The sequence below is a fragment of the Pan paniscus genome, chromosome 1, assembly GCF_029289425.2.
Source record: "Pan paniscus chromosome 1, NHGRI_mPanPan1-v2.0_pri, whole genome shotgun sequence".
Taxonomy (NCBI): domain Eukaryota; kingdom Metazoa; phylum Chordata; class Mammalia; order Primates; family Hominidae; genus Pan; species Pan paniscus.
The window spans coordinates 199,455,000-199,472,960 of record NC_073249.2 but is presented as its reverse complement, the minus strand read 5'-3'; the positions used below and the strand labels follow the sequence as shown (position 1 = coordinate 199,472,960).

The 17,961-nt window shown below is 55.0% G+C and overlaps 2 protein-coding genes across 5 annotated transcripts; one reads left to right on the top strand and one right to left on the bottom strand.

The window, feature by feature from the left end:
* Nucleotides 1-4: 4 nt before the first annotated feature.
* On the bottom strand, nt 5-5,519 carry CD164L2 (CD164 molecule like 2). 4 transcript variants are annotated; one of them, XR_004671225.3, is made up of 6 exons: nt 3,320-3,946; nt 3,148-3,219; nt 2,596-2,640; nt 867-1,011; nt 266-343; nt 5-145 (listed from the first exon to the last, which is right to left on the bottom strand). XR_004671225.3 is itself a non-coding variant. In XM_014344137.3 (6 exons), exons 1-6 carry the CDS (start codon nt 4,057-4,059, stop codon nt 337-339), a joined length of 525 nt encoding a protein of 174 aa, XP_014199623.2. In that variant the 5' UTR covers nt 4,060-5,519; the 3' UTR covers nt 5-336. The 4 variants fall into 4 exon arrangements, 3 of the variants coding, with proteins under 3 accessions (XP_014199623.2, XP_034815107.1, XP_034815112.1); XM_014344137.3 differs by adding an exon at nt 3,972-5,519 and having other exon boundaries at nt 5-343; nt 3,320-3,487; XM_034959216.3 differs by having other exon boundaries at nt 5-614; nt 3,320-3,947.
* Nucleotides 5,520-9,421: 3,902 nt separating this feature from the next.
* Nucleotides 9,422-16,627, top strand: GPR3 (G protein-coupled receptor 3). Its single transcript, XM_003828069.7, has 2 exons — nt 9,422-13,550; nt 14,607-16,627. The coding sequence occupies exon 2, from the start codon at nt 14,612-14,614 to the stop codon at nt 15,602-15,604; it is 993 nt and encodes a 330-aa protein (XP_003828117.1). The 5' UTR covers nt 9,422-13,550; nt 14,607-14,611; the 3' UTR covers nt 15,605-16,627.
* Nucleotides 16,628-17,961: the final 1,334 nt, after the last annotated feature.

Genomic DNA, 17,961 nt, shown 5'->3' with positions numbered 1-17,961 from the left:
GACATGAAGCGCAGTGCAGAGTTCCTTTATTTGGGGGCAGTGCCCAGGCCAGTTGGTGGAAAGAGGCAGGCATACAACCCACTGTCAGGCTGGGGGGCCCAGCAGGGGCGATGGAGGAGACGAGGCGGTTGAGGGATGTTCTCAGCTGCAGGTTCCAGGCCCAGGACAGGAGGAGATGTCAGGCATCAGACACTGAGCCTGCTTGGTGCCCGCAGGAGCCAAAAACTGGCGGCCAGAGTTTTTCCCGCCCCCGCCCCCCGCTTACCCACAAGGGTGCCCAGAGGCCAGCCTCTGCATCCTCCTTTCCCCTCAGGATGGAGTCCAGGCCCAAAGGGGTCAGATTCTGCAGAGGCCAAAGAGGACACTCAGGAAGGTGACCCTGCCTCAGCCAGCCAAGGACCCCCTGCCTCGAGAGGAGGCAGCAGAGGAAGAGCAAACACTTTAACACAGGCTGCGGCAACCCGCCCCACAGCACACACGGCACACAGAGGGCCTCAGGCACAGCTCCCCTTCTCAGAGCAAAACCCAACTAGACACAAGGCCCAGCTCCTGCCCACAGCCACAGAAACGCAGGCCACAGGCTTGCCTGGGCTGGCACCTACTGGTTCTCTTCCCTGCTGGCAGCATGAAGGGAAAAGACACAGGAGGGCTCAGCTGGGCTCCTAGACTGGCCCAGGCTGAGTCCTGGTCCCAGCCAACATCTGACAGAGGAGACAAAAGGGGTGTGGCTCACATGGAGCATGCTGTCACTGTCCTGAGGGCTTGCCCATGGAGAAGACAGCACCCTGGGTACTGAAGGGGAACGGTGGGGCAGGAACCAGGAGGTGAGCTGGGACTCAGGTACTTGCTGCTGGCCAGGTACTCACAGCGTCTGGTAGGTGCTGTCCTTGGTCTTGAGGAAGTGCAGCACGAAGAAAGCCACCGCCTGTAGGCTCAACACCAGCACGACACCTCCAATAAAGCTGGCCCCGTCAAATCCAGGGCTGTGGGCCTCAGGGACTGGGGGGCTCCCTGCAGGGGTGAGGCAGGGCAGGGGTCATAGCAGTCACTGTGAACCAGGATCCCAGTCCTACCCTCATAACCCGCACAAGTAACCTGGAGGCCCCGGTCCTCAATATGGGGTGCTTAAACCCTGGGCTCAGTTTAGTCCAGATCCCGCAGGCAGTTGGGAAGCGCCTGGTGGGAGGAACAGTGGCAGGGGAGGGTGGGGTGCTGTCCAGCCCTGGCTCTGCTCCTGGCTTGCTCTGTGGCTTTTATGCCACCCACATTCTCTCTGGGCCTCATGATCACATGGTCCAATTGGTGGCTTAGACCAGTGACTGGGCTCCCACCCTCCCTGGGCCTCACTAGCCCAATAGGGTGAAGACAGAGCCAGAACTCAGACCCTCCCCTGCTCACAATTCCTTTCAGCCTTGGACCTCAGGGTTCAGAGCCAAGATGCAGACGATACAGTCCCTTTTCAGGACTCCTAAGCCCTAAGACCTCAGTGTCACCCAATGTCAGAGCCCTCAGAGAGGGAAGGAGCAGGGGGAGAAGTGGAGGCCCCAACTGTCACCCTGCTAAGTGGGTAAGCGAGGACTGGACAGTGTGTGTCGGGGGGAACATGGCTGAGGGACAGGCTTGGCCAAAGTCACCTCACAGGACATAGCCAGACTCACACAGGGTCCCCTGACCATCTCCTCTGCCCCTTAGAAGGTAGGGCTTTAGGGCCATGGTTGCCAGGCTATGCCTGGGTGGCTCCCAGCTGTGCCACGGTACCTGTCCACTCCTAGCAGGGATTTGATTTCAGGCCCTGGGCTGGGTGCCCAGAACAGGGCAGGGCTGGTGGATGGAAGATCATTCTGGGACAGTGGAAAGGGGCCCAGCCTGAACTGGGTCTCCCTCCCAGAAGGTGTAAGGGGTGGAAGGAGTCTGACAATACGAAGGGCAAACAATGGTCCCAGCTCCCGCTCAGGGAGCCCCAGAGAAGGAAGCTGGGGGATGAGGAGCAGAAGAGGGGAGAAATGAGCCACATGAGGCTGATCCGGGGCTCCAGCTGAGGGAGCTGAGCCATCAATAATTCAGCTTCTGAGATCGGTTTCTGGCTTTAATTAACCAAGGGCCTCTTCAGCCATCCCTGCCAAGTCTGGTGACCTCCAGCCCCTGAGAGGGAGTGGGAAGCAAAGGGTGGCATTCTTGCCTCTACTCCACCAGGAACCCGCCTTGTGACCCTCTCTGGGCCTGGAAGGTGCAGTAGGCAGGCACTGAGGATGTCTCCTGAGCAACTCGAGCCACACACCCTCACCTCCAAGGACAAGTCCCGAGGGGTGACCTTGAGTTCCCAGAACTGGCAATGGGGAGGAGGGATGGGAACTGTCATTTCTTGATTGCCTTCAGTGAGTCAGACACTGAAGTGGGCACTGTACAGCTTCTCATAAAACCTGCAGAGCAACTCTATGAGAAAGGCATCATCCAACCCATTTCACAGATGCAGAGACAGGCTCCGAGGGAGAAGGCGCAGGGCCGAGGTCACAGAGCATGTCAGTGCCTGAGCCCAGAGCTGTCTTCCCCTGCACCTCTGCTCCTCCCACTGCCCCGTCTCCAGGGAGTACTCACCTGTTGTGACTGTCTTCGGTTCATAGGTGGGGTGGTGGTGAGCAGCTGAGGAGACAGGTGATCCATAGCAAAGCAGCCTTCCCACCCCCTGACTCCCATCAAGACCCCAGCCCCCACTCACCGCTAAACTTCCGATTCAGATGCAGCCCTGTCCCTGCTCTAGACATCCAACATACTTGCAAGCCCCAGTCACATAGTTCCCTCCACCAGATGTGCTCTCTCTCCATCTCTACCTTCCAGGCTCATTACTGATGCCACCTCCTCCAGGAAGCACTCCCTCTCATTCCCTCTGAACTTCCAAAGTCCTTGCTACGCCTTAAACTAGAAGAAGAGCTAACACTCCCATCCCCTCCACACACCTGTACTAATTTTCAGATGAGGAAATAGGCAGAGAGAGGAGGGGACTTCTCAGTGAGCTAAAGGCAGAACTGATACCGGGCCCAGGTATGGGTGAGCAAAATCCACCGCCTGAGAGAGGCTGTTTCCTCCTGGGGGGCAGGCTATGGCTGGGGAGACCCATGCAACTTGGCTTAGGTGCAAGAACCCCCTTACCTGGACATGCCTCTGAGCGGTTGTAGATGGAGCAACCTTCCTTGACCACCTCAGATTGGGCCACACAGTGTCCTGGTGAGAGAAGGTGCAGGGGGGAGGTTTGGGGAGAGGGGCCAGGGCCTTGGGGTTCAGAGCTGGGGGCACTCAATCTGGGGAGGGCTCAGCTCCATACCTGGCTCCTCTGGCCGGCACTGCTCCCACACGCAGCTGGAGAGATTGCGCGCTCTGTCTCCCTCCACGCAGTGCTCACAGACCTCCAGCTGTTTGCAGGCCCCTTGGACCGCCGGCCAGATATTCAGGCGGATCAGGGCTCCCCTCCCAAAGCCTCGAGCTCCTTTACCTGGTAGTGCGGTGGAGTGGGAAGGGAGAATTCCTCGAAGCCAAGCTGTGGCACCCGCCCACCCTCCCACCCAACACTCCAGTGGCCCTCGCCCCTCTGCACACATCTGGGCTCTCACACTCACCCCTGGATCCCCAAGCCCCAGCGCACACCTGGAGCTTCCACAGCAGAGGTCTACACACACCTAGAGCCTCCCCACATTCACCCAGAGCCCCTCCCTTTGCATACACCTGGGGTTCCCAGATTCAGTTGGAGCCACCTCCCCCAGACCACCTGAAGCTCCCTAGGCCCCCACACCTGGGGCCTATATTTACACACAGGGCTCCACACAGAGCTGGAGCCCCCTCTCCCACCCCTGGAGGCCTGCACTTGGCCGGAAAGCCCCCTCCCCTCAAGCCCAGGCTGCTCCTGGGGAGACGGCTGGCTGAGGTGCAAGCTCCATCCGTCCCCGTCGAGCCCCTAGCCAGACCCTGCCGCGAGTTACCAGCCACAGCCAGCTGGGCACATAGGAGGAGGCAGCAACAGCCGCCACAGAGCGCAGTCCGCAAGGCGCGGGGTCCCGGAGCCTCCATGGGCTCGCAGGGGGCGGTGGCCGGGGGCGGTGGCCGGGAGCGGTGGACAGCTGCCGGGCGCGTCCCTCCCAGACTGGGCTCGGCTGAGCGTGTGCGGAGCGAGACCCGGGCAACCGGGGCGTGGCCAGGTGGGGGCGTGGCCAGTGGGAGCGGCAGGTGGGGCGGGGCTCGTCGGTCGGGGCGGAGCCAGGTGAAGGCGGGGCCAGTTAGGGGCGTGGCTAGTGTGCGCGGCCAGGTGAGTTCGGGGGTCTGGGGCGGGGCTTGGACTAAAGCAGGTGGGGTCCAGGACTGGTGGCTGGCGTGGTTACTATGTGCCTCCAAGGGCAGCTTCTTGAAAATTCTGGTAAGTACCGACTGCTTTGATCCTTACTTCACAGGTGAGGAAACTGAGGCTCAGACAAGATGAGTGACTCGTTCGAGGTCACGGAGAGAGGCAGTGGCAAAAATCTGGATTCGAGACGAGGTCACTTCCCTGCCTTCAGGGCTCGGTGCAGGCCCCGCTTTGTACACCCTCCACCCAGGCCCCATGACCGCTGGGCCGGGCCCTAGCTGGCCCCTGCCCTCTGGCTGCCCAAGCTCAGCTTCGGTGCTCCCTCTCCATTCACTGCACCCCTCCACCCGCCTCCCTTCTGCCCCTCATCCGCTGTGTCTGCCTCCGGCCTACCACACCCTCTGGCCAGGTCAGGGGTGACGCCATTACTAGGCCAACTGGGCCTCTCCGCAGCCTTCCCCACGGCTACCACTCCTGCCCTGGCACCAGCCTCTTTTGGTTCTCCTCAGGCTCCTTAGGGGGCACTTCCTCTCCTTCCTCTTCCTCCTCCCCTCCTCTCCCCTCCTTCCCCCATCTGCTTCTCCTAACCCTCTCTTAATCGATGGTGGCCCAGGTTAGTCCCAAGCCCTGTTCCACACTCTCCTGGGGTCATCCTGGACATTCCACTGCCATCAGTCCCCATTTGAAACCCAACAGCTGAGGCAGGAGGATCGCCTGAGCCCAGGGATTTGAGGCTGTAGTGAGCTGTGATCATGGCATTGCACTCCAGCCTGCGCAACAGAGTGAAACCCTGTTTTAAATGAATGAATGAATGAATGCCAACAGGTCACGTATCCCAATAAATATATACACCCACTATGCACCCATTAAAAATTTTTTTTTGAGCCAACAGATCTCTTAATCATCTCCAGGCCAGTTCTGACTTCACAACTGCCACACCTGTAACTGACAATATATAGCTAGCAATTATTGACCCCTTACTAGCCGAATGTACATTTTGAGAGCTTTTACATGCAACTTCCCATCTAATGTCCACAGCTACCCTCTAGGCATGAGTTTTGTCATTTCCCATTTGCAGGCTGCTCAGGGGCACAGGGTTTCAATGCAGCAGGCCAGGATGTAAAGCTAGGATTGAATGATGCTGGAGGCCATGCTCCCTCTGCTTTGCCTCCCATGGGTCCACGGCACCTCCACCTGAGTGTCCCTGAGGCCCCCAAAACTGCCCACTCAGGGGAAAAGAGACCCTTCGGGTTCTGGGGGAGGGAGAAGGGATAGCATTAGGAGATATACCTAATGTAAATGATGAGTTAATGGGTGCAGCACACCAACACGGCCCATGTATACATATGTAACAAACCTGCACATTGTGCACATATACTCTAGAACTTAGAGTATAATAAAATATATATATTATATATATAAAAAAAGAAAATGTGGCACATATACACCACGGAATACTATGCAGCCATAAAAAAGGATGAGTTCATGTCCTTTGCAGGGACACGGATGAAGCTGGAAATCATCATTCTCAGCAAACTATCACAAGGACAGAAAACCAAACACTGCATGTTCTCACTCATAAGTGGGAATTGAACAATGAGATCACTTGGACACAGAGGGGGAACAGCACACACCAGGGCCTGCTGGGGGGTGGGGGGCTTGGGGAGGGATAGCTTTAGGAGAAATACCTAATGTAAATGATGAGTTGATGGGTGCAGCAAACCAACATGGCACATGTATACCTATGTATCAAACCTGCAGGTTGTGTACATGTACCCTAGAACTTAAAGTCTCATAAAAAAATAAAATAAAAATAATAAAAAATAAAATTAATTAATTAATTTTAAAAAGTCCTTCAGGTTCTGTCCCCTTGTATTCCCTCTGTACGCCTCACTGCATCTCAGCAGCTTCCAGGCCCCTCCTATGCTGGCCCTCACCAATCATATATTTGACCATATCTCTTCCAGTTAGCAACTTTTTTTTTGAGCCTGAGTCTTACTCTGCTGCCCAGGCTGGAGTGCAGTGGCACAGTCTCAGCTCACTGCAACCTCCACCTCCCAGGTTCAAGGGATTCTTGTGCCTCAGCCTCCCAAGTAGCTGAGATTCTGAGATTATAGGCACCCACCACCATGCCTGGCTAATTTTTTGTATTTTTAGTAGAGACAGGGTTTCACCATGTTAGCCAGGATGGTCTCGATCTCCTGACCTTGTGATCCGCCCGCCTCGGCCTTCCAAAGTGCTGGGATTACAGGCATGAGCCACCGTGCCCGGCCAATTTTCTGTATTTTTAAAGTTGAGACAGGGTTTCACCATGTTGGTCAGGCTGGTCTCGAACTTTTCTTTTTTGAAAGGGAGTTTCGCTCTTGTTGCCCAGGCTGAAATGCAATGGTGCAATCTCAGCTCACCGCAACCTCTGCCTCCCGTGTTGAAGCAATTCTCCTGCCTCAGCCTCCCAACTAGCTGGGATTACAGGCATGTGCCACCACGCCCAGCTAGTTTTGTATTTTCAGTAGAGACAGGGTTTCACCATGTTGGTCAGGCTGGTCTCGAACTCCTGACCTCAGGTGATCTGCCTGCCTCGGCCTCCCAAAGTGCTGGGATTACGGGCGTGAGCCACCGTGCCCGGCCAGTTTCGAACTTTTGACCTCAAATGATTCACCCACCTTGACCTCCCAAAGTGCTGGGATTACAGGTGTGAGCCACCATGCCTGGCCCCACTTAACAACTTTTCAACAATGGCTTGACCTCCACAACCCTTTGATTTCTGGCTCTAGAAGTCTCTCTATCCTGGCCTTGGTGCTTCCCATCACCTTCCTACCCTCTAAGAAGATAGAACAGAGCCTTCCGCCTATACCTCTCTTCCTCTATCCTAGCTGTTCTCTCTCCTAGAGGGTCCTCCTCAACCTTGGACTTCATTTGCCTGGCAAACTAATTCTTCAAGACACCACTACAAGACCACCTCCTGCAGGAAGCCTTCTGTGACTGTCACAGATGAGGCTGAGCTGCTGCAGCACTTAGCTAGAGATCTAAATCCATCCGCTTTTTCCACTTCAGAGCCCTCCCCATCTCTTGCCTGAATGACTGCAGTGGCCTTCTAGTGGGGCTCCTGCTCCCCATTGCAGTCTGTTCTGCACTCAGCAGTCAGAGTGACCCTTTGATAACGTGTCAGTTCAGATCATAACACTTCCCTCCCACCAATGGCGTCTGTCTCACTGATCTGGGATTTCAGGCGCCCGCTGCCACACCTGGCTAATTTTTTGTATTTTTAACAGAGACGGGGTTTCATCATATTGACCAGGCTGGTCTCGAACTCCTGACCTCAGGTGATCCACCCGTCTTGGCCTCCCAAAGTGCAGGAATTACAGGCATGAGCCATTGTGCCCAGCCAGATGTTTATTAAGTAACCTTACTGTACCATGTTGTGACAATCTGTGTACATGTTTGTCTGTCCCACTGGTCTGTAAGCCCCCAAGAGCTCCTTTCTGTCTCACATGATCTTGCCTCTGCCCACCTCGCCTCTCCTCCCTCTCCCCTTTGCTGATTTAGCTGCAGACACACTAGCCTCCTCTCTCTGGTCCTCACACCCTTCAATGCTTTCTCTTCTTGGGGACTTTACACTTGTCGTGTCCTCTCCTTAAGACTCCTGTTCTCTCTTCACGTGACTTGTTCCATGACCTCCCTCCCTAAAAGAGGCCACCTGGTGATCCTACATCCCAACAGCTGCTCTTTTCTTCAGAGCAGGTAGCTAATGTATAATCAATTACTCATTTGTTTCCTAGGCTGTAAGCTTCATGAAGGCAGGAACCATGTTGATCTTCCCTCCTTAGTGAACTCCTTGCACACAGTAAGGGCTGAATAGATGTTGGGGTTTTTGTTTGTTTGTTGAGACAGAGTTTCGCTCTTGCTGCCCAGACTGGAGTGCAGTGGTGATCTCGGCTCACTGCAACCTCCGCCTCCCAGATTCAAGTGATTCTCCTGCCTCAGCCTCCTGAGTAGCTGGGATTACAGGTGCCTGCCACTATGCCTGGCTACTTTTTTGCATTTGTGGTAGAGACAGGGTTTCATCACGTTCGCCAGGCTGGTCTCGAACGCCTGACCTCAGGTGATCCACCCACCTCGGCCTCCCAAAGTGCAGGAATTATGGGCGTGAGCCACCATGCCCAGCCAGATGTTTATTAAGTAACCTTACTTACTATGCCATGTTGTGACCATCTGTGTACATGTTTGTCCCACTGGTCTGTGAGGCCCCCAAGAGCTCCCTACTTGAATAGATTTTAAGGATCTATTTGTAGATTGTCCATCCCTCCGGATTAAAACTGAAGCTTGGCCTGGCACAGTGGCTCATGCCTGTAATCCCAGCACTTTGGGAGGCCGAGGTGGGCAGATCACCTGAGGCCAGGAGTTCGAGACCAGCCTGACCAACATGGTGAAACCCTGTCTTTACTAAAAAATACAAAAATTAGCCAGGCGTGGTGGCATGCACCTGTAGTCCCAGCTACTCGGGAGGCTGAGGCAGGAGAATCGCTTGAACCCGGGAGGCGGAGGTTGCAGTGAGCTGAGATTGCACCACTGCACTCCAGCCTGGGCAACAGAGCAAGACTATGTCTCAAAATAACTAACTAAATTAATTAATAAAACTGAAGCTCATTGAAGATGGCAGGGATTTTTGTTCACTGCTGTATTCTCCGTGCCCGGGAAATAGTAGATGCTCAATAAATGTGTCTATTGACTGTTGAAAAGGCAGGAATTTGGCCAGATCATCTTTCTGTCCCTAGCACCCACTGAACAAACCCTAAGCCCAGGGGAACTGCCAGTAAATAATGGCTGAATGAATGGGTCTATGCTAAGAATATGGGCACTGATGATGCCTAGACCCTTGGGTCTTAGACAAGGGACTCAGGTGTGGAGATTATCTATGACTGACACACACACACACACACACACACACGCACACACGCACGAACACCCCCTCCCCGCCAATTCCTCCCTCCCCAAGGGATTTCTCCAACTGGTGAAGACAGAAGAGGCAAGGAAAAAAGTCTCACCTGGAAGTGAGTCCTCACAGCCATCTGGTGGTCACCTGGAGAACTGCAGATATTGTCAGCCCTAGTCAAACTTTAGCCTCAGCCCCTTCTGGGAAGAAGGTGACATCTAGGTCAGAATGGAAGGCACACTGGACTTGGTGACAGATGGACCTGGCTTCAGATCCCAGCTCTGCCATTTACTATGTGATTTGGGGCAAGTCCCTTGGCTTTCCTGGGCTTCACCCAAGAAATGGAGACATGGTCCCTCACTTTTGCAGGTTGTTGTAAGCCTTGGGCTCTGGCTGGGCACCTGGTTGGTGGGAAGGGTTGGAGGAGGTGTCAAGGAGGTAGGGACAGAGGGCATGAGGAGAATAGGAGAGAAGGAACTATCTCTTCCTTTAGAGAGCAAGTATGCAGGGAATGGAGACCTGATTGGTATGAGCACTTTTGGTGCGTGAGGGAGAGCACATGAGGTTCACGTGAAAACCCATAGCCCCCCTTTAGTCTCTTGGCTCTCCTGGGTTTCTCGGGGTTAGAAATGTCACTGCATGCTGGGTGCGGTGGTTCATACCTGTAATCCCAGCACTTTGGGAGGCTGAGCAGGGTGGATCACCTGAGGTCAGGAGTTCAAGACCATCCTGACCAATATGGTGAAACCCTGTCTCTACTAACAATACAAAAAAAAAAAAAAAAAAAAGCTGGGCATGGTGGCGGGCACCTGTAATCCCAGCTACTTGGGAGGCTGAGGCAGGAGAATCGCTTGAACCCAGAAGGCAGAGGTTGCAGTGAGCCGAGACTGCACCACTGCACTCCAGCCTGGGCAACAAGAATAAAACTGTCTCGGAAAAAAAAAAAAAAGGAAAGAAAAGAAATGTCACTGCACTCTCTTTTCCTCTCTGGCTGCCTTAGGATCAACTTCCCTTGCAAACAACAGGATAACTATCAGGATCAGGAAGTTCATGACCAATACTTCAGTGGAAATGATGGTCTTCCGTGTCCTTCACCCTGGGAAGACAACAATACCTAAGACAGAAAACTAGTCAAAAAGTAGAAGACCACTCTGGATTTCATCTTTGTATTTAGAACCCATTTTGGGCTGGGCACAGTGGCTCATGCCTGTAATCCCAGCACTTTGGGAGGCCAAGGTGGGCAGATCACTTGAGCCTACGAGTTCAAGACCAGCCTGGGCAACGTGGTGAAACCCTGTCTCTACAAAAATTACACGCCTTAGCCAGGCGTGGTGACATGTGCTTGTAATCCCAGTTACTGTGGAGGCTGAGATGGGAGGATTGCTTGAGTCCAAGAGGTTGAGGCTACAGTGAGCAGTGATTGCACCACTACACTCCAGCCTGGGCGACAGACTGAGATCCTGTCTCAAAAAACGAACAAACGAAAAAAAAAGACAGAACCCATTTTGGTGGTGTTAAGACAACTGGCTTGGTTATGATTTATGATTCCTTGGATTATGCAAAGAAAAATTAATCCAAACACAGACTTGCAAGACATAAAAGAAAAAGACCTCAAGAAAACAGCTAAAGGAACTCAAGAACAGAATGACGACAGCCAGGGAGTCACAAGAGTGTGGTGCTGGTGCTGGCAAACAGGAATGGCTTTATCTGCAGCAATGGTGCAGATTTTTCACCAGAGGATTAATAAACTATGAAAACTTAAAAAATATATAATTGCCATTCAGAGTAGTAGAAGATAGTCCCTGATACCCCCCTTTGATGCCAACCTCCCAGCAGCCTTCACCCATCGCAGAGACCAGAACTCTGTAGGGACCCAGCTCTGATGGGGGAGTAAGTGGATCCCTGACCCTGAGTCTTGGGGCCCTGATGCCCTTGGATCCTCTCTCTGACACCCCCACCTTCCTGGGCACCAGGCATATTACTATTCTCTCTGTTTTCCTTTTTTCCTCTGGTTGTTCCCTTTTAGGTCAATCATCCAGTCCATGATTATTTCTTCAACACCTATTACATATCAGGCACTGTTCTCTAGCAGAAATGGGACATAGTCAGTATCCTCTTGGAGCTTAGATTCTAGTGGGGCTGACATGTAGTAAAACAAACAAACATGAATTCATTTATAATTTCAAGAGTGCTTCATCCTCCAAAAATGAATAAATCAAGAGAAGGGGAGGGAGAGTGATGGGGAGGCCAGTGGCAATCTGAGAGTTCAGAGCAGCCTGTTTCAGAAGTAATTCGGGAGCAGAGACCTGGATGAAGAGAAGGGTTGTTGTCAGAGGGGTCAGGTGCAAGAGCCCAGGAGGAGGAGCCCCTGAAGCCACTCCTCACTCTCTGCTCCCGCCCCTGGGTGACATTATTTACCCCTAAAACATCAGTTGCCACCTGCATGCCTACACCTCCCAGGTGTCCCTCATTAGCCAGCTGTAACATTGATGGCCAATGGCAAGTAGAACCCACTCAACAACCCCATGAGGCCGGTACTAATATTATCCCTGTGTTTTAGATGAGGAAATAGGCACAGAGAGCTGAAGAAACTCTCCGAAGTCACCCAGCTAGGAAATGGAGAAACTGAGATTGGACACTTCCGCCCCCTAAGCCCCCTAAACTCACCACATCCAACCTGAAATGAATCCTCTTCTCCAGCTCCGACCCCCTCCTCTTCCCATGTTCCCTGCCACTTGACCTTCTGCTGCCTCACACTCAAACCCAAAACCTGCCTGGTGGAGGCTGACCATGGGGGCTGCAGTGATGGTGCTGTGATGGGGGTGTCCAGTGGGGCCTGGGATCCTCAGGCCTCTTAACCTCATCTTCCCCTCCCACAGGCCTGCATGATTCCAGGGAGCATCAAGGCAAGAGACACAGGGAGAAGGAGCAGCCAGTCCCCCTGCCGCAGGACTGGCCACATCTGTCACATCTGGAGAAGTCTGCCCAGAGTGGTTCCCCTGGACTAAGGGCAGATGGCGTTGGGGAAGAGGGAGCTCTTTCTCCTTGCTCCACCCATCAGGATGCCTAAAATAGGAGGCTGAGAGGGGCCTGCCCTGAGGACTGAGCTGCCAGGCTTTCTGCTTCCAAGTTCTTCCCGGCTCCCCATCTCCTCCTGCTTCAGGGAAGTGCACCCCTCACCCCCTCCACGCTGGCTTTCTAGATCCTGGAATAAATAATTCAGGTTTTGAAATCTTGCCAGGCCCACCCCTCCGGTGCTGTGAGGGCGCTATTGGGCTGACATGAGTGACGTCACCCAGCTCTTATCCCAGCCCCGGCATCACGGGACCTGCCCTGGCAGCAACTTACCTGCCTGGTCACTGTCTGTCCAGACCCTCTACCCTGTGCCCCTCACCCTGGAGCCCACTCACCACAGCCACCTGCTATCTTCGTTCCAGGGCCCCACAGTCCTCATGGCTTAGCATTGTCGCTTCAGTACCCCAGCCATTCTGACAGGGTAATGGTGACCTGAAGTCACCTGGACACTCCATGTTCCCAGGCCACTGCCTCTGCCATCCCGGGGTCCCTGAACTCCGCCCTGCTGCATAGTCACCCTGACACTGCCATGGTTGCCCTGAGGGCTTCCCCTCTACCGTTAGCGTCCCATGGCCATCACCCCCCACCCCAAGATTCTGTCACCATGCTAATGTCGTCACTGCCACCCACCTCCCCGCTCCCTCGTGCTCCCTGTCATCGTCACCTCAGGGCCCCATCATCTTGGAAACCCTGTCATTCTCACCAGGGAAGCCCAACCAGCCCCATCACAAGCTCTTCCTTCGTCACCTGGATCTCGTCAGCCTCTCTGCCACCCAAGGGTCCCATCACCCCACAGCCTAGCCGGGCCCCCTTTCCACTCTTCCACCACGTTCCCTGCAGCCTCTCTGAGACTTCAAGGCTCTCTCACCGGCGCCTCTGAAACCCCCGGCCCGCAGAGGGCGCCGCGTCAAGGACAGCGCGGGCCGACTCGGGAGGGGGCGGGGCCGCAGCCACGGTCGCTTTTTATGAATGGGGGAGCGGGCGGTGCGAGGCCTTATTACTATGCCGCGCAACGCGCGCTGCGCCCCAGCGCGCCGCGCCCATTGGCTGATCGGACCGCTGACGTCACCGAACCGGTGGCCGGGGGCGGGGCGGGGTGACTCACGCCGCTTCTCCCGCGGCCGCGGGGGCTTCTCGGGGTCCACGCACGCCCTGCGCCGCCAGGACCCGAGCGGAGCCTCCCCGCGGCCCGGCCGCGCCTGGTCCTGAGCGGTGAGTAGCGGGCCCCGCCGCGGGCACCAGGGGTCCTGAAGGGCACGCAGGATGCTGGGGCACTGGGCCGGCGGAAGGCTCCTAGTGGCCGGCCGGGGTTCGAGTTCGAGGTGGGAATTCTGGGTTTAGGCGATTCTGGGTTAGCAGGCTTGGGCCCAAGTGCTCGAGTGCTGGGGTTGAGTTGGATGACCCGGCGAAGGGTAAGCATTCCTGCAGGGACCCGAGGCCCTGGAGGGACTGATGGTCATCTGAGGTTAAGCCGGCAGGAGGCGTCTGGGGCAGGGACCTAGGGGTCCGAACAGCAGGAGGTGTCCAATTTAGGAATCCAGGTATCCAGGCAGGAGGCAGAGTCAGTCCCAAAATCCAGGTGTCCGGGCAGAAGGAGGCATCTGACTCAGGGATCCAGTCTTCCAGCAGGGGGGTCTGCCCAGAGACCTAGAGATTCAGACGGAAAGAAGGGTCCAGCCAGGAACAGAAGTCTGGGAGGGTGGGAGGTGGGGAGCTGAGTTCCCAGGTGTTACCGCGGGAGTGCGGGGTGATGGCTGGCGGGAGCTTCACGCGCATTCCCTGGGGGCGGAGTCTAAGGCTGGCAGTACTGAAAATCGTGAGGGGTCTGGGAGCCTCAGGCACGAGCTAGCATCATCATCTCTGATGGGAGGGAGCGGAGCTGCTCAGTCTCCCTGATGGGGTAGATGTTTCCCTACCCCAATCTTGAGCCTTCGGGGGCATCCCCTGGATCCTATGGCCCTCTTCCACTTATAGTACCCCTTCTTCTGTCTCTCCTCTGGTCACACACGTGGGAAAAAGAGACCTGCAGGACCTAGGACAGGGATCCCCAGGAAGAGACCCCTGTTTAGAGGCCTGGGGGCATTGGAGGGGACAGCGGTATCCTGGGAAGAGCCCCAGGGCATGAATGTGGGGATAAGGCATTGGGACCCTATCAGGTATCCTGAGGAGAGACTCCCACCACGTATCCTGAGAGGCACCTCACCCCCTCCAGACCCCAACTCCCATCACCCAGCTTGGTCAGCTTCTCACAAGGCCTTTCTCCTGCAGGTACCATGATGTGGGGTGCAGGCAGCCCTCTGGCCTGGCTCTCAGCTGGCTCAGGCAACGTGAATGTAAGCAGCGTGGGCCCAGCAGAGGGGCCCACAGGTCCAGCCGCACCACTGCCCTCGCCTAAGGCCTGGGATGTGGTGCTCTGCATCTCAGGCACCCTGGTGTCCTGCGAGAATGCGCTAGTGGTGGCCATCATCGTGGGCACTCCTGCCTTCCGTGCCCCCATGTTCCTGCTGGTGGGCAGCCTGGCCGTGGCAGACCTGCTGGCAGGCCTGGGCCTGGTCCTGCACTTTGCTGCTGTCTTCTGCATCGGCTCAGCGGAGATGAGCCTGGTGCTGGTTGGCGTGCTGGCAATGGCCTTTACCGCCAGCATCGGCAGTCTACTGGCCATCACTGTCGACCGCTACCTTTCTCTGTACAATGCCCTCACCTACTATTCAGAGACAACAGTGACACGGACCTATGTGATGCTGGCCTTAGTGTGGGGAGGTGCCCTGGGCCTGGGGCTGCTGCCTGTGCTGGCCTGGAACTGCCTGGATGGCCTGACCACATGTGGCGTGGTTTATCCACTCTCCAAGAACCATCTGGTAGTCCTGGCCATTGCCTTCTTCATGGTGTTTGGCATCATGCTGCAGCTCTACGCCCAAATCTGCCGCATCGTCTGCCGCCATGCCCAGCAGATTGCCCTTCAGCGGCACCTGCTGCCTGCCTCCCACTATGTGGCCACCCGCAAGGGCATTGCCACACTGGCCGTGGTGCTTGGAGCCTTTGCTGCCTGCTGGTTGCCCTTCACTGTCTACTGCCTGCTGGGTGATGCCCACTCTCCACCTCTCTACACCTATCTTACCTTGCTCCCTGCCACCTACAACTCCATGATCAACCCTATCATCTACGCCTTCCGCAACCAGGATGTGCAGAAAGTGCTGTGGGCTGTCTGCTGCTGCTGTTCCTCTTCCAAGATCCCCTTCCGATCCCGCTCCCCCAGTGATGTCTAGCTGAGTCTTCATGACCCTTCAACCCTGATTACTACAGAATTCCAGAATGTTAGGCTCTCCAGGGCTTCTTTCCAAACCCCCAGCTCCACACCCCCCAGACCCAGCTGGTTCTGGAGTTCTAGGACATTGGGTGTTTCAAGGTTCTGTTCAGATCCCTATGGGGGCCCAGCTGGCTCCACGGTTCCAGAATGTTCAGGTGGTCAGTGTTCTACTCAGATATGTCTCACAGCCCAGCTGGGTTGCAATTCCAGAATGCTGGGAGTTTTACAGTGCCATTCCAAGTCCCAGATGTCCCTCTTCCCCCAAACTTGACCTTGACCATGTCACTTTACGTTTGAATTTCTGAGCTAAAGAGTCAGAGAGATTAGTCACATAGTTGCCTAAATAGGAGAGAGAAAGATTATATATGCATATATACAAAGAGAGTGTCTATTTATGATTTATTTATTTATTTATAAATTTACTTATGGCTGGTAAGGGGCAAAAAAGAGACCCACACCTTGATATCCAGGCCATACCAGGGTATCCCTTGTCCCTTCACCCCCATTTCTGACCTCAGTTCCTGGAGGGGGGAAAGGGAGAAAGATAAACCACGTATTTTGTTATTATTTTGGATTATTTTTTATCGAAGAGAGCATAGAAACCAGAGCCTTCTCCCCAGGCCTGCCCTCCTCGGGTTTGGAAGGGGAACACACCAGCCTCTGGTTTTTTATTTTTTTAAGAAGCCATCACCTGAGCAACCAAAAATTCCTCTGCGCTGGGGTCCGACTGCCCTCTGGTGGCCATTTGGGGAAAACTGCAGCCCGGCCAGGCAGCTGGGACCAGAATGCAACCCCAGCTCCACTCCAGCCTGGCGTCCAGGGCCACAGCCATGGCCTGGGGGCCAAGCCTCACCCTGCGGTGCCCTAAAGGAGGGGGGGCACGAGCCAACACCCCACCCCTCTGCCAACCGGGGTATGGCCCCCAGTGCATTCCCTGTTCCCGTCTCCAACCCAACTCAATAAAAAATGATTTTGTCATAAATATGTTTCCCTATGTGTGTGTGGAGGGTATGGAGTGGGGCCTGATGGGGGATGGCCTGGAATGAGAGGGTCAAGCCAGGCCTGGGGGGCCTGTTGGGGGATCTGGGGAGCTGGACAGAGGGTGGAGGGTGGCTGGCAGGTGACTCCTTCTCAGATGTCAGTGCCCCTCTGCTCAGACCTGGGCACTGACTGTCAAGGACCTTACCTCCTCCTGGTGACAGGAACCTAGGTGCTTGGCTCTTCCTGGGTCAAGGATGCTCACATCCTGCCCACACCGGCCACTGTGGGGCTTAGACATGATGAATATGCTCAAAGCATGTCAGTTTCCTTAATAATAATAGGTCCTACTTTTTTTTTTTTTTTTTTTTTGAGACAGAGTCTCGCTCTGTCCCCCAGGCTGGAGTGCAGTGGCGCGATCTCGGCTCACTGCAAGCTCCACCTCCCGGGTTCACGCCATTCTCCTGCCTCAGCCTCCCGAGTAGCTGGGACTACAGGTGCCCACCATCACACCCGGCTAATTTTTTTTGTATTTTTAGTAGAGACGGGGTTTCACTGTGTAAGCCAGGATGGTCTCGATCTCCTGACCTCGTGATCCACCCGTCTCGGCCTCCCAAAGTGCTGGGATTACAGGTGTGAGCCACCGCGCCTAGCCAATAATAGGTCCTTCTAATCATGGGTGCCTACTGTGTGTCTGGCACACATGCTACCTCGCTTATGCCTAATAAGCATCCCATGGCACCGGTAGTGTCTTCTCCATTTTACAAACGAGGGAGCTGAGGCTGAGTGAGGGACAGCAGCTGGCCCAAGGCCATACAGCTAAAAAATGGTAGAGCCAGGAACATCTGTTTCCAGAATCTGTGCTGTGTAGTGAGTGATTTCCCTCCTTCCCAAGCCTGGAGCTTAGGACATTCTGGACCCTGATTTTTTTTTTTTTTTTTTTTTTTGAGACGGAGTCTTGCTCTGTTGCCCAGGCTGGAGTGCAATGGCACGATCTTGGCTCGCTGCAACCTCCACCTCCCGGGTTCAAGCGATTCTCCTGCCTCAGCTTCCCAAGTAGCTGAGATTACAGGCACCTGCCACCACGCCTGGCTAATTTTTGTATTTTTAGTAGAGACTGGGGTTTCACCATGCTGGCCAGGCTGGTCTCGAACTCCCGACCTCAGGTGATCCATCCGCCTCAGCCTCCCAAAGTGCTGGGATTACAGGCGTGAGCCACCGCACCCAGCTGGACCCTGATTTATTTTGGGGTTCATTTTTAGGGCCACATTTGGGAAGTGGTCGGAGGGGGTCTGGTCATTTTGGAGTCAGAAGAGCTTTTCTACGCAAAGGTGAGTG